This window comes from Sceloporus undulatus, chromosome 3, assembly GCF_019175285.1.
Source record: "Sceloporus undulatus isolate JIND9_A2432 ecotype Alabama chromosome 3, SceUnd_v1.1, whole genome shotgun sequence".
In the NCBI taxonomy this organism is placed as follows: Eukaryota; Metazoa; Chordata; class Lepidosauria; order Squamata; family Phrynosomatidae; genus Sceloporus; species Sceloporus undulatus.
This window is the reverse complement of record NC_056524.1, coordinates 245,598,426-245,613,186: the sequence shown is the minus strand read 5'-3', so window position 1 is coordinate 245,613,186 and position 14,761 is coordinate 245,598,426. Positions and strand designations below refer to the sequence as shown.

General features: G+C 35.9%; 1 protein-coding gene across 7 annotated transcripts in view; it reads right to left on the bottom strand.

The window, feature by feature from the left end:
* Positions 1-854: 854 nt before the first annotated feature.
* The window catches only part of LOC121927128 (lysosomal amino acid transporter 1 homolog), a 34,783-nt gene continuing 20,876 nt past the window's right edge, over positions 855-14,761 (bottom strand). For all 7 annotated transcript variants that reach the window (XM_042460706.1, XM_042460702.1, XM_042460708.1 and 4 more), the window contains 6 exons: positions 11,155-11,284; positions 9,982-10,072; positions 8,892-9,016; positions 8,153-8,248; positions 6,188-6,373; positions 855-1,427 (listed from right to left, as the gene is read on the bottom strand). In XM_042460706.1, the coding sequence (XP_042316640.1) occupies positions 1,329-1,427; positions 6,188-6,373; positions 8,153-8,248; positions 8,892-9,016; positions 9,982-10,072; positions 11,155-11,284 (727 nt within the window). In that variant the 3' untranslated portion in view covers positions 855-1,328. The remainder of the gene's footprint in view (positions 1,428-6,187; positions 6,374-8,152; positions 8,249-8,891; positions 9,017-9,981; positions 10,073-11,154; positions 11,285-14,761) is intronic.

Genomic DNA, 14,761 nt, shown 5'->3' with positions numbered 1-14,761 from the left:
GGCCAAATCTGTTCTGAAGTCTTCCTTTCCTGGCTCTGTATTAAAGGGAGTGGGTGATTGAAGTAGCCACTACAAAAGGAGGAGACAGTCCTCCACATTTGATGCCATCCTGGAAAAAATGAGAGGCTGGGGAAGAGAGATACTCATGTCTAATAAAACTTTTTAAAACCTCCCATTGGTGCCAAAGGGAACTTTTTAGAGACAAAGAGTGAATTATTTAATGGAAGAATTGGATGAGTAGATCCCTGTGTAGATGAGTGTGAGAAAAAAGTGATGAGGATTTGAAAGAAAGTGTATGGATCAATTTGATCTTGCCCATTGCCACTTCTGGATTGCTTTCTAGTACAAGGTACTCCAAATATTCCCTTCACTTAATAAAGCTCTCAGCTGAATAAATGTTCTCCACCCATCCTTTAAACTGTTCATAATTCATGTGTGGACTGGATTTCCAATGCATTAAAATGTGTGCTGTGGATATACATTATAAGATTATATTGTACTACTGAGTTTAAACATGGCAGATGATATTCCAATTGTGTAAGATCTCACAGAACTTCTGACATGATAAGAGGTCTTAGCATATTCCTGCACCTCCTTTAGTTCTGGTTCCTTAAGGAAAACAAGAGAGCAATCATGATGAAGTGGTTTGAAAGATGAACTACAACTCTGGAGATCAGGGTTCAATATGCACTCAGCCATGAAAACCCACTGGGTGACCCAGGCAAGTCACACTCTCTCAGCCTCAGATTAAGGCAAGGCATACCTGCACTGAACAAATCTTACTGAGAAAACCCATGGTAGGCTAGGGTCACTATAAATCAGAAATGGCAACCATCACAATGACTAAAACGATCTTACTGGTATATAAAAGAGTTTATTATCATCTGGCTCAGAAAAGTAGTGTGCAACATAAGATTCATTTAAGGATGAAAATATTAGTTCAAAAGATGATGCTTTTTTTGGTTGTGACTTAGCATCTGATCTTGCCAAAACTGGCATGTTTCTTCCCACACTGGCTAGTCTCCAAGGATTTCAACTTCTTAAAATCCAGTAATTGAAGATCATCCTGGAACTCTTAGGTCTGGCTTCTTTTCTCTTTTGTAACAGTATCTCTCCAAACCAACCAAATACAAGCAAATGGAAATAAGATGAGCTTCTAATGAGCATCATCTTTCACTTATGGCAAGTCTTGAAGATGTCAGAATGAAAACAAGGGGGTACATCTAAACTTTATCATATCTGGAGAGAACCCATTGGGACTTGAGTTAGTTATGACTAAATGAGGATCCAGCTGATTTTACAGAAAGATAACACGGATTTTATGGACATCAGAAATCTTCATTTATGAGCAAGGGTTCTATTTCTAAGGCCACCAAGCTGGCTCTTTTCTTCTTTTGTTTACGATATATAATAAATTGTACAGTTATCTGGATATTAAGGTAAGGAAAATAATAGTTTCAGAGAAAGACAGCTTACAGAGTGTCAATTTTAGGACCAAAAAAAAAGTAAATTAAATTAAGGACATATTTTCCTCGGTACAAAATACTTTAGAATATGTTTCATCCTGATCACAATATTTCATGGATGAACATGTACATGATAATTTGAAAAGAAAAAAAGTATTCAGACAAACATGTATTTGCTCCATCACATTAGTTTGTGTGAAGAAATTTCTGACTGTATATACAAATATGTATAAGACTCTATATACAGTGGTTCCTGACAATGAAGATTATCAGATGGGAGGGGGGGGAAGCTGGGAGTTAACGGCATATTCCTAGCAAAGTTGTGCAATTGTGCTGAAGATTTTCAGACACATTGCACTTATCCAGGACTTAATCCATGAAAATCCAGGAATGCTTCAACAACAAGCCAGTCATAGGGAAGTCCCAGGAATAATTTGTCACTGGAGCATTCTGGGATCTTCATGGGTCAAGTCCTGAATATGCGCAATGTCATCTGAAAATCTTCAATGCAACTGTGCAACTTTGCCAGAAGTATGCCTTTTTCTTCCCCGATTTTTCCTCACCTGATAAACTCCAATTTTCTTAACCAGAGAACTTCTTTAAATATCTTGTGAAACTTCACAACTTAACTCAGTATTTAAAATAGTAGTAATAGTAATAATAATAATTCCTGAACACTGAATCATTAACAGTTACACCATCCATTAACCTTCCCTCAGAGGTGCTGGAGGGGGACAGAATATTTTCCTCCTTTTTCCTACCAGTTTGCAGCTGGAGAGCATTGAATGGCAAAGTGCAGGGCCAGCCAGCCAGCCTTTGCCTTGGCTTCTGTCATGTGGCATCTCCACTTTGGGGAGGAGGTGGACTGAGCAGCCTCAAGTCTTCACAGACCTGCTGTCAGGACATCATGGCCCCCTGGGAGGTCTAGACCACAGGTTAAGAACCACTGTTCTCCACAATAACTGGAGAAGTCCAGAGTTCCAGGAATTCTCACATATATACACAGTCTTTAATCTAATTGAAAAAGGAGGTATACATACTCAAATCTAAATGTAATTTGTTTTCTCTGCCAAGATAAACAGGTATTTACTTCAGGAGAGGGAGATCCATCACATATCTGGAAGAGATATTTGGAAAAGAACAAATATAAAACAGGCCCTTTTCCACAAAACATTTATTGTTCATGATTCCCAATTAACTAACTTAGCATGCCATTTAGCAACTGAGTATATCAATTTAACCTTTAATACCACAACAGCTCTTTTACTTAACTTAATGGCATTTGAATATTAAAACCCTTTCCCAGTAATTATGTGTGTCATTCCTATTCTGAAATTTTGAATTAAAATACTATAGAGAAACATTTGTTCCTTGTCTTTTTGATATTTCTAGCCCACAGACACAACCACCTGTCTTCTGAATATATTAACATTAGTCTAGTTTGGACAAAGGAGGAAAAGGATAACATTACCAATAAACTTCTTTTTGTTAAAAAAGAAGAGCTATTTCAAAATCATCCAAGGCAGAAGACTGCAGTATAGTATTGTTTTGTTAAGAGAGAGACAGAAAGAGAAAATGCTGTAACACCAAGGAACCCAAAGTGAATTTTTTTGGTTATCCTAAAGACCCAGAATAATCTAATCTGATGTAACAGGGACTACAGGAAAACACACAACAGACAACTAACAGAGCATCATAGATACTTACTGAAGCTTATAGAAGGCAATGGCACAAATTTAAGATAAATTTGATGGGCAGAAAATAATCAAATTACATTTTAGCCATGTGGCCCTCTAGATGTTGCACAGCAACTCCAAGCATTCATCACCATTGGTAACACCAGCAATGACTGCTGGGACTTTCATTTCAACCACATCTGGAAAGCCTATTTCAAGCATTTCACAATTTACAGTTGTGAGGTGGAGATTCAGTCTGCTAGGCTACTCACCAAATAATTGGATGTTTTATCAGTTTTTTTAAAAAATAAGAAAATCTGGAGTCTGAATATAGTGTACAGACATTTGAAGTATTATTTGGCCAGTATGCAACCATGTGGTTTCAATATGAATTGAATTTAGACACACTCCCTGACATACAGTTCAGTTTCTGAACAGATTGCATAACAGAAAAATGTGTGACCATTTCTCATTTGTAATGTGTTGTTTGTGATCAGAGGTCTCCAGGTTCCTTTTAAGCTCTGTGTTGCTGTTGTGGAACAATATTAGGAACCATGCAAAAAACACCATGCCAAGATCACTGGGGTCAAATACACATTTGCTTGTTTTAACAAAGAGAAAATCCACTCAGTGTTAATGTTTCCAGCAAAAGCCATGGGACCAGGACATTGTTTAGCCCTTGCAGAAATAAAATGCTTTTTTGTTCAAATTATGGCTAGAAGCCATGCATCACAGAAGGCTGCCAGTGGACAAAATGACAGATTACCACAGCAGCTGACAATAGAGGTTTTGTACCATGGTGTGGAATTACATTTAGCTATGGACTATGTCAAGTTAGTACTAGAATTCAAATTCAAATACAATTTTTTTTAAAAAATCCACATACATTCTCAGTTCTTTGATATTGTCATATCTTGCCTCAGCTCTGTCACAAACAACATGCTAAATTTATAATACAGTGTGCCCTTGGCTTATGTGGGGGATCCATTCCGGAGCCCCCCCCCCCCCCCCATAAGCCAAATATAATGTATGTACATGGTGGCGCGCGCACCCCATTCATTCAAATGGGACGTGCCGCCCCTTGCGCCCCGCATGGCTCTACACAGCTTTGCGGGTAAACTCAAAGCTGCGTATAACACGGGTGCACTGTACCTATGTAGATGTATGGAGATACAATCTTTCCATACAAGTACTGGGAGGACATCCAAGCCCTCTGCCATTTCATTCCCATTTTTCACAAAACTTTAAAAAATGATTTTATTGGCAACAGTGATGGCAACCAACACGATATTGCTTTATGTACCATAGCTCTGTATCAAACAATTTGATTTGCATCAAAATTTAAAACAGACTGTAAACTGCTTTCTTAAAATTACGATTTGGGTTACTGAATAAAAAATAACATGTAAAGCTTGTGATAAAACTCACTGAAGCTAAACTACTAAAATGTAGTGATATTGAAAGAAAATAATGTGATGACTTGAGTTATGGATTGGACTGTTATAAATGTATATTAAAACCTTAGGTATAAAGGAGCAATAGTCAATAACATTCTTTATCTAACTTAAAGTATTTCTTGCTATACCTCTTTACAAGTCATGATGTATTTTGTAGAGAATGGGAAAGCAAAATTACTGTCTAGTTTAGATTTCATTAGTCTCAAACAAATGCCTAGTAGGTAATGTTAGCTGTAATTAAAATGAGACACAGTGAAATATATTGGTTGTTTGAGTGATTTTGAGTATGGTGTCAGCTAATTTCTACAATTCTATAGATAACTAATTGGGGAGGGAAGGTTCTATCTGGAGACGTGATTCCCGATCTTCTTACAATCACATTTGGATTATATTTTTAGAGATTCACATTGGGCTATCATCTAGTAACAGTAACACGGAAGAGAGAATGTTTCCTGCTGTGACAGCAATCAGAAGAAAGGGGACTGAACTGAAACAAGAAAGAATGAAGAAATGCCAATAAGGCATTTTAGCAATTTAATACATGTTCTTGCCATAAATTATTCTAGAATTGTGATTTAAACAAAGGAATAACTTTCTTAAGTCTTTTACCATCAATCTGAAACAATATTTCTGATAGTATAATGCACAATATATTAAACTGCAATTTAGCCACCCACTAGCATGTTTAATAAGATAGTATCCACTGCCACTTACTTGCATGTGACTGTATATAACAGCTGTGTGTATAAGTTGTACAGCATGGGTAGAAATTGTGTGGACCTCCCAGTGTTGTTGGCCTTCTAGATGTTGAACAGTAGCTCTTAGAAGCCCTGGCCAGCATAGCCAATGGTGAGGAATGCTGGGAGTTCAACAACATCTGGAGGATTGCATCATTCCTACCCTGATGCACATTTTGAGCCTATGAATATTTACTCAGAAGTAAATCTTACTATGTTCACTGGGGCTTACCTTCCAGGGAAGTATGTGAATAGGGTGCAGCCTTAGTCAGTTTTTTTTTTTCATTTTTCAATCTGGTGCTTAATCAGCAGCATTTTAATCAAGATTGGACCAAGCCCTAAGTACAGTATAAGGGACGATTTATTGGTGTTCAATAGATGCAGCAAGTGTTCCACAGAGTTTTCTACTTAAGTGCAAAATATCTATTTTATGTTCATTTTAGGCTGTACAACATGAACAAGCTATGGTAACAATAGCCATACTTAGCATACATTTCTCTGATACACTTTTTCAAAACTAATGTTTCAAGATACCATTTTGGTCCACATATATTCAAAGATATAGGTCACACACAAATACTTGTTCTCGATTTAACAGGTACATTACACACATATTCTCCTTGTTCTCTGACATAACAAATGAAATTTGGTAAAGTTGTGCCACCTATGCACATATTTGATGTAACAATAGAGTTTTAGAAAGTGTAAATTTTTGTTCCCTTATTATAGATATAATGCTGAAACTTTATTGAAAGAAAAGTTATTACTTTGTAATTTGCATCACCTGCGGGCAAAAACTACTTTTTCAAGAGATTTCTGTGAAATTAACAATTTTCATTTGAAAAGGATACAAAAATATCTAGAAACAAAACTCCAAAACTCCCAATAAGCCAAGGAAGATGATGCCAGAAATAAAAACGTATGAGATATTTTGTTGCAGGCATCTTTAAGACAAGACTTAGACCATAGGTACAGTTTCCCATCATGGCTAAGGCAAACAACAGATAAGATGTTCCTTCTGTCGATCTTCTTTGGAACTAGAATGCAACAAGTAAATGGAGGATTACAGGAAAAGCAGATTTTTTCCACACGTTACCAGAAACGAATAATTGAAATCTTATGGTGGACATTATGGACACTGAAAACCCCTGAACACATTTTCTCTACTGTCATAAGAACATAGGTTGCTGTGTGTACCTTTAAGCCATTTCTGATTTATGGTGATCCTAAGACAAACCTGAAACCACAGGGTTTTCTTGGCCTTATTTGTTCTGAGGACATTTGCCTCTGCTGGTCTGTCTAGCTCAAAACTGTCTGCACCAACTGCAGCAGTACTTATGATGTCCAGAGCATGCACTCTGCTACTGAGTTATACAGATCTCCCCTTAATAGACACACATCAACCATGATAGATTAGGAATCCTAAAATCATTTGGCAGCCCATTAAATCTTCACCTTCTCCGATGAAATCACCACTCATTTGAATACCAATTCAAATCTTCCCTTGCTTGCGGAGTTGTAACCACAACCACACAACCCATATAGGAGAGATTATCAAAAGAACTAGGGATAAGCCTGAAGATTGCTGGTATGCACAAATAAGAAAATCTGGGGGGAGCAAAAGAATGCCAAAAAGAATCAAAAGATGCATCATGATTCAGTGATTTGTTTCAATAAGTAGGGGACCTGACAACTGGACTGAGGTGGGAATAAAGACTGTTTGGTTGGAAAGGAAGAAAGAGAGAAAATACAGAATAGTATTTTCCAGATGTACTGGGACTACAGCTCCCATAATCCCATTTGGAAGGCACGGGTTTGAGGAAAGGCACTGCACTATATAACAAGGCCAGTAAGGTGTCATTATTTGAACATTGGACTAGAACTCTGGAGACCAGGGTTTCAATCCCCATTCAGCCATGGAAACCCACTGGGTTTCACATTCTTTCAGCCTTAGGGGAAAGCAAAGGCAAACCCCTCTCTGAAAAAATCTTGCCAAGAAACCCCTGTAATTGGTTTATTTTATGGCTATCCTAAGGCAAAAACCATCTGAAGACATACAACAACAACTATGTAAGAAGGGCTGAAAGAGCTTTTTCATTTTAGATAGGTCAGTTCCTGAGTCACACTGGAAAGTTAGTCAAAATGTTCTTTCAATGGAAAATGACAGGATGCAATGAAAAAAATGTATATTTTAATGTAACTGGTCCTAGGCACCAGTGTGTTCATCACCCCACCTTAACAACCACAAAATAGATATAATCCCCAATCAAAAATATAGTCCAATAAGGACTGAGTGTACTTTGTGGTTTGGTAATTTGACTATTGGAGGGAGTGGAAAACAGGGAAGCAGGGAGTTATAAAATAGTTTGAATCATAAACAGAACTCCATACTGTAATATTTTGCTGCAGTGCCAACTTGTTAAAACTTATTCAAGAATTTTAGTCTGATCTTAAATGCACATCAAGATACTTGAATCTCCATTTTCAAGATACTTTCAATGATTTACTCCAGAAAAATCATGCAACCCGTGTAGTCAAGACTGAACATATAGGATATTTCTGTTGGATAATGAAGATATCATTTTAATCATCACCTAACTCTAACCAAAAATCATTTAGTGGAAGCTGTGTTGAATTGATCTTTTTTGTTTCAGTCTGAATTGTAATCTGTTCTATTCAGTAAAGATCTATTTTACTTAACATTTAGAGTCCTAAACCCAATTCTCAGAAAGAAATTATATAAAAATATTTTAAACATAGTTAAAGATCAAAATAGTCTTCTACCAATAAAAAAACACAACAATAAACAAACTTACATTTTTATACAGCTGAGGAATTCTTGATCCTAAATAAAACACACATGATACATAGCCACAAATGAAGCCTGACGTCTCAATTATATCATGAGATCTCTGAAAATTAAGAAAACCAAAGAGAAAACATTAAGCAATTTCAAGTTTGAAGCCTGCAGGTAACCTTCAGAATCTTTTATTACAGATTAAAGCAGGGAACAGAAGATGCTTTTTAAAATGGCAAATTATCTTTAAACTAATAAATGAAACTAAAGGTACTACATAGTATTATGGTATTTCTACATGTGGTGGTTTAGTGGTTAAGACACCAATTCTGATTATTGTAAGGTCAGAAGGTTGTCAGTTCGAGGCCCAAGCACCTCATGATGGGGTGAGATCCTGTCACTAGTCCCAGCTTTTGCCAGTCTAACTGTTCGAAAGCATGCAAATGCAAGTAGATAAATAGGTACTACTTTGGTGGGAAGGTAATAGCGTTCTGTGCAGTCATGTTGGCCATATGACCATCGGATTCGTCTTCAGACAACTCTTTGGCTTAATAATAGAGATGAGCATCACCCCCTACAGTTGGTTACAGCTAGACATTCATGTCAAGGGGAAACCTTTACCTTTTACCCATTTCTACATCATATTACCTCATACTACTTTTTGTTAGGATCATAACAAATAATTATTCCACCAATTATTCTGTTCATAAATAAATACTGTATATAAAGTCTCCATCTAATATAAAACTAGGTCATACCTCACTTTTTCCTGAAAGAATGGTCTGGACTTGGCTTTGTAGCAGCAGTTGACTGGGTAAAATCATACACAGTACTAGGCACAACAAGATCCAGGTTATACAACAGTTCTTCAAGTTTATACCACCTTGAAAGAGAAATAAAATAAATATCTTTCCACTGCTGCTTTTAAACAAATCTAATGTTTGTTTATAGACTAAATACAGAAACAAATGCATGCATGTATAGTTCTATGGCAGCACAGGATCCAAATTAGGGTGAATAGCTGTTCCATTCATTTGAACTTATTTCTTCTTTTTCTATCCTTGAAGCATTCAAATTGTTGGTTCATCCTCAAATCTCTCTTTTTGGATTGAGGACAATTTGGAACTGACCCCATATGTACAATAGACAGTCATCAGATGGACCATTCACCTCTACCTGTGCGCAGAAGCCACTTGTCTTCAAGCCATGAGTTTATTGCAGCATATCAGCAAATCATACAACTGACCTATTCTGCGTCTTCTTACAGGACTGACAGGTGACTGCATGATATGGTATAATTAGGGAACTTAGCTAAGAGCACACCTGTACAGTCCTATATCTGGAAGTCTATATCTATACCTCAAAAGTAATTTTCTTAAATTCAAAAGGGCTTACTTCTAGGTAATTTGGTATAGGATTGCAGCCTAAATGAACATTTTTCTGTAGCAACCTCTCTCTCTCTCTCTCTCTCTCTCTCTCTAATTTCCTTTTCTTTCATTTGTATGCCACCTTTTCCCCAGAGTGGGACCCAAGGCAACTGACAGAGAGTGTCAATTAAAAAACCTTCACAATTGTTTCAAAAACAATTAAAATTAATGAGTCCATTTTCCTTCCCTCATTTGATAGCAGCAGAAGAGTACGTGTGACTTTCTGCAGTCCTTAGTGCATCCTCTTTTAAAACTACAGTGTGCTAGCTAGATCTAACACCAAAATCACAAGAACATGTCAAGTTGAAGACACTGTTCAACTTGCTATTTAAAACACACAGTTTAAGCAGTTTAAAGCATGACAAAATAAAAAATTAAGAGGAGCAGAAAACTGCATAACATCTTCATTCAAAAGACTCACATTTTGTCACCTTCTGATTCCTTAGCTTATAATAGGCAAACTGGGATATCATAATTATGTCCATGTAAATGTAAAAAATGGCAGTGATGATCTGTAAAAGATGACAAGACCAATGCATAATTTATAGATCTCAACTGGCAGGGCATTTGCAAGCTCCTGATCCAACACCTCATTGTTTAGTCATCTCTTATAAAGAGAAGCCCTGAGCAGGACTACAGCAGATGACCTTAACAAATGTGAATATCTGTGGATATTAGACAGCCATCCTAGCTTAGTGTGTATGAATCTCATTGAACTTTTATTCTGCTGAATTGCAAGCTTTCTGCCATTTGGAAGCATACATACATATGTACATTTTTCTGATACCATGCCGGCACAGATTAGTCTCCACCTCCACAAAACCCTCTTAAAGTATTTGCAATCCTGGGATAATTTACAAAAGCTCTGACACTTATTAAAGCCCACCAAATGTGAGTGCAGAAGACAGAGAATTCCCATACCTCTTCCTTCCTCTCTGTTGTTTCAGAAGTATGTGATAGAGTTGCTATGAACTGTCCCAGCTTCTTGCAATTTCACATACATTGAAGATTCCTTCACTGTATGTGAAATGCTAAGGAAGTGTGAAAATTTTGCAGGCTGAGGAAGATCATAAATGAAGAAAGAGAAAAGTGTGGGGGGGAGTAGCAAAGATGGGGTACTGTGAAACCAAGAAGTGTCATGTGGAATACAGAGAGAAAAGGGAGCAATGTGAAATGCAAAGAAGCCTATGGAGGTGGAATATGCCATGGGATGCACAGAGAAAGTGTAGGTAACAGAGATGGGGTGCCAGAGATGTGTGTGTGTGTGTGTGAAATGAGATAAACAGAAAAGCCATTGTGGGGGGGGGGGGGGAACCCCACAAGCGTATGTACTATAAAATATAAAGAGAAGAGAAAGAAGCTTAACAGAGAGGCTGGGAGATACCTGTTGTGGTGAGAAGAGAAAATATATATGAAGAACAAATAGAAAAGGATCATTAACTGAATAAACAGAAAGCACTCAGATAAAATGGAAAGAACACAATTTTTCATAATTTAATATAGTTTTCTTAAGTTAGCGTGAAAAGCAAGAATAAATGTCAATGTGATCTCAGGTCTATTGCAAATCAAAATTTTAAAATTCTGACCAGTTTACCTGTATTGGAAGTTGCTTTGTCAAATAACACCCAATAAAACTGGTGAGGTCTCCAGCAATCCAGCACAGGAGGAAACCCAATGACAGTGCTTGGTCCACTTTTCCATTCTGATAGGCCACATACAATTGACTGGAGTAAGGAAAAGTGAAACAATACAAATCAGAGTTGGGGGGGAAATAACACCCAATACAACTGATAAGGTCTCCAGCAATCCAGTACTGGAGAAAACCATTGTTGTTTGCTTTAAACCATTTTTTTTTTTTTTGCATTTATGTGTAGAACTATACTAATATAGGACTAAATCAGAAAATTAAGTAGCAGAATGCAGTTCAGATGTTATGACCATTAGTTTAAATAATAATTGTTCTTTATAAGGTTTTTTTAAATAAATTTATTTAGAATAAACATTGCACATAAAGAATGAGAAGAAAGAAAAAGAAGATGAAAAACAAAACAACCAACTAATACACAAACAAAACAAGTTACAATACTTAACATTACCTTCTAATAACAAACAACACATGTACTATTTACAAAGGATATTTGAATTCTTTATCTCTCTAGTCATACTTCCTTTACAATTGAGTATTCCCACATCATGAAACATTAACTGTTTACTCCTGATATTTATGCTTCTGTATTTATCTGTTCCTGTGTTGATGTAATTTTATCAAATAGTATTCATTTACTATTTATTATTTGTTATTTGTCATCTCTTCCTTCAATATTTTTGAGACATTTCCATTCTTCTTCTATCTGATTTTTATCTTTTCCTCTTAGTGAGGCAGATATTATATCCATATTTTTTGCCTCATATATTTTGATCAACCAATCTTCTATTGATGGATTAATAGTACTTTTCCACTGCTGGGCATATAAAATTCTTGCACACGTAACCATGTACAGAACAATTCTATTATTTTTTATGGATTTTATATTATGTCATGTTTAATAAGAATAACTTTGCTTCGAGTGGTATATTAATGCCTAACATATTTTGGATAGTTCCATGAATTTTTTGCAAAAATTCTTTTGTTTTATGACATGTCCACCACATGTGGAAAAAATCTCCTTCTGGTTTTCCACATTTCCAGCATTTAGTATCACCTGCTTTATATATATAATGTATTTTTGGGTGGGTTAAATACCATCTGTATAGCATCTTGATATAGTTTTCTTTATAATTTTGACACAGGGTAAATTTATTTGTTTCTTTCCATGATTTTCCCCATTCCTCTGTTGTTATTGTTTTCTTAATATCCTGTGCCCATCTTACCATACTACTTTTGATGGTTTCATCCTCAAGATCTCTTTCTTTTAATAATTTGTAGTATTTTGATATATGTTTACCTTTTTTTATCCAACATTATTTTGTCTATCTTATTATTATCCATTGTCAGTCCAAGAGTTTTAATGTCTGCTTTGAAGCGATTATTTGATTATATAAAAACTAATCTTTAATTTTCCCTTTTTCTTTCAGTTCTTCTATAGTTTTCATATTATATTTACCTTCTGATGTTTTATTTATTATATCTCCATATCTTAGCCAAGAGGCTTCTTTATCTTTAGTTCTACTGTAATAGGCTTCTTGTATGGATACCCAAGGGGGGATATTTTTATAGAATTGAAATCTCATTTTATACCAAACCTTGAGCAAAGATTTTCTTATAACATGGTGATTAAATATACTGTTATTTTTAGGTTTCATGTACCACATATATGCGTGTATTCCCAGATTCAAATTATCTTTTTCAATATTCAACACATTCTTATTATCCAGCTTAAACCATTCTTCTAGCCACTTGAGACATACTGCATAGTAATATAACTTAAGGTTTGGCAGATTACATCCCCCTCGTAGCTTATCTTCCGTCAAAAGTTTCCATTTAACCCTTGCTTTTTTACCTTCCCATAAAAATTTGCTTAGCTCCTTCTGCCACAAAACAAAACAGTTTTCATTGATAATTATTGGAATGTTGGAAAACAAATACATCAATCTGGGAATAAATAATAAATAATAAAAAAATAAGGTGCTCTTTTAAAGCATGTTGTTTTGGTTGAACTTATGTTAATTGAAAGGTCTGTTTCTGAATGACATTTCTTGCATTATAAAATAAAGAAGCAACTGACACTGGATACTGACCTAACAATAAACAACTGCCAATAAACTGTTAGAAGTTAAAATGTTTAAGTTCTAACAGTCATTGTGGTTTCAGTAAGAAGGTTGGACATAATAATAATAGCCAGACTTTTTTTTAAAGGAATAATTAATTTATATATATTATATCTATTTATGAGGGGAATATCTGAAAACATGTTTTTTTCTAGAGAGGAAGGAAACTTATAAAGGAAATTTACAGTAAATGTTTAAAAATTATTTCAATTGTGCATTTTACTATTATAAACATTTGTTATGCTTTATCATAAATTCAATTAGTCCCAATTCAAATAAAACACATTACAAAACTGAACTCCCTTATGTGCTAATGTATTAATCTTCATTGATTCAACGGATATATTCTTGTTGGTACTAACAAGTGGCTTTAAGTCTCAATGTTTCTGTCTTGTTGACCATTTTAAATTCCATTTGATGTGAAACACATGTACTATCTGGATGATAAGTACTTAGGAGCTGAACAGACTGCCCCTAACGGAGGCCTGCAGCCGCCTCTTTCTTCGCTGGATTGGGGCTACAGCAACTACATGCCACGGCCCCAATCCGATCTTTCCGTGGTGCAAAGGTTTACTCATTAATTAGATTTACTCATTAATTTCAGTGAATCTAATTCCTGGGTAAACCTGCACAGGACTGAAGACTTAAATCTATTTAAGTAACTGTGAATCCAGTTTTTAATAAAGCAAGCCAATTCTCCGTTTCTTTCTCTTACCGCAACTAGTTACTATCATTTTCCACAGTATTTAATACTAGAAAAAATGCTTTAGAAACCTTTTCTAATTTATCTTAACAATAAATATGTGAAGGTGATTATTAATATTCCTGTTCTACTAGTGAAGAACAGACGCTATGGGATAAGCAGTTTCTGAAATCATGATTGAGGGGGGAAATGAATCAAGGCTTCCTACTAGATAAGACCCTCCAATCTGATGTGCAGGACAACATTCCCACCCCCTATGGGCCAAGGACTGGTACTTTCTTAATGCTCATTGGCTACAACTGCTTCTTTCCTGGAAATCTGCCACAGAACAGCATCTGAGCATGGATTTCCATTTTGAGTAGTAGATCACACTGGTCCATGCCATCATGTGGGTCCGCTATTTCAGATATACCATTAATTCCGTTCCTAGACAATGCAATTTGTGTCATTATGATGTTGCCACTAGATTCAGATAATTATAAGCTCTGTTGTGACCCAATCAACTGGAGAATTTGTTACCTGATGTACAAATCATATACAATAAGAAAAGCTAACAGACTATAATGAAGCAATGGTTCTCCAAACATGACCCTGCAATGAGCGTCTAAGCATTACAGTGTGCCCTTACTTTACACAGGGGATCCGTTCTGGACTTACCCGCGTAAAGCAAATTCCGCCTATGCTCGAGCCCCATTTAAATGAATGGGGCTAGTGCATATGGGGGCGTGGC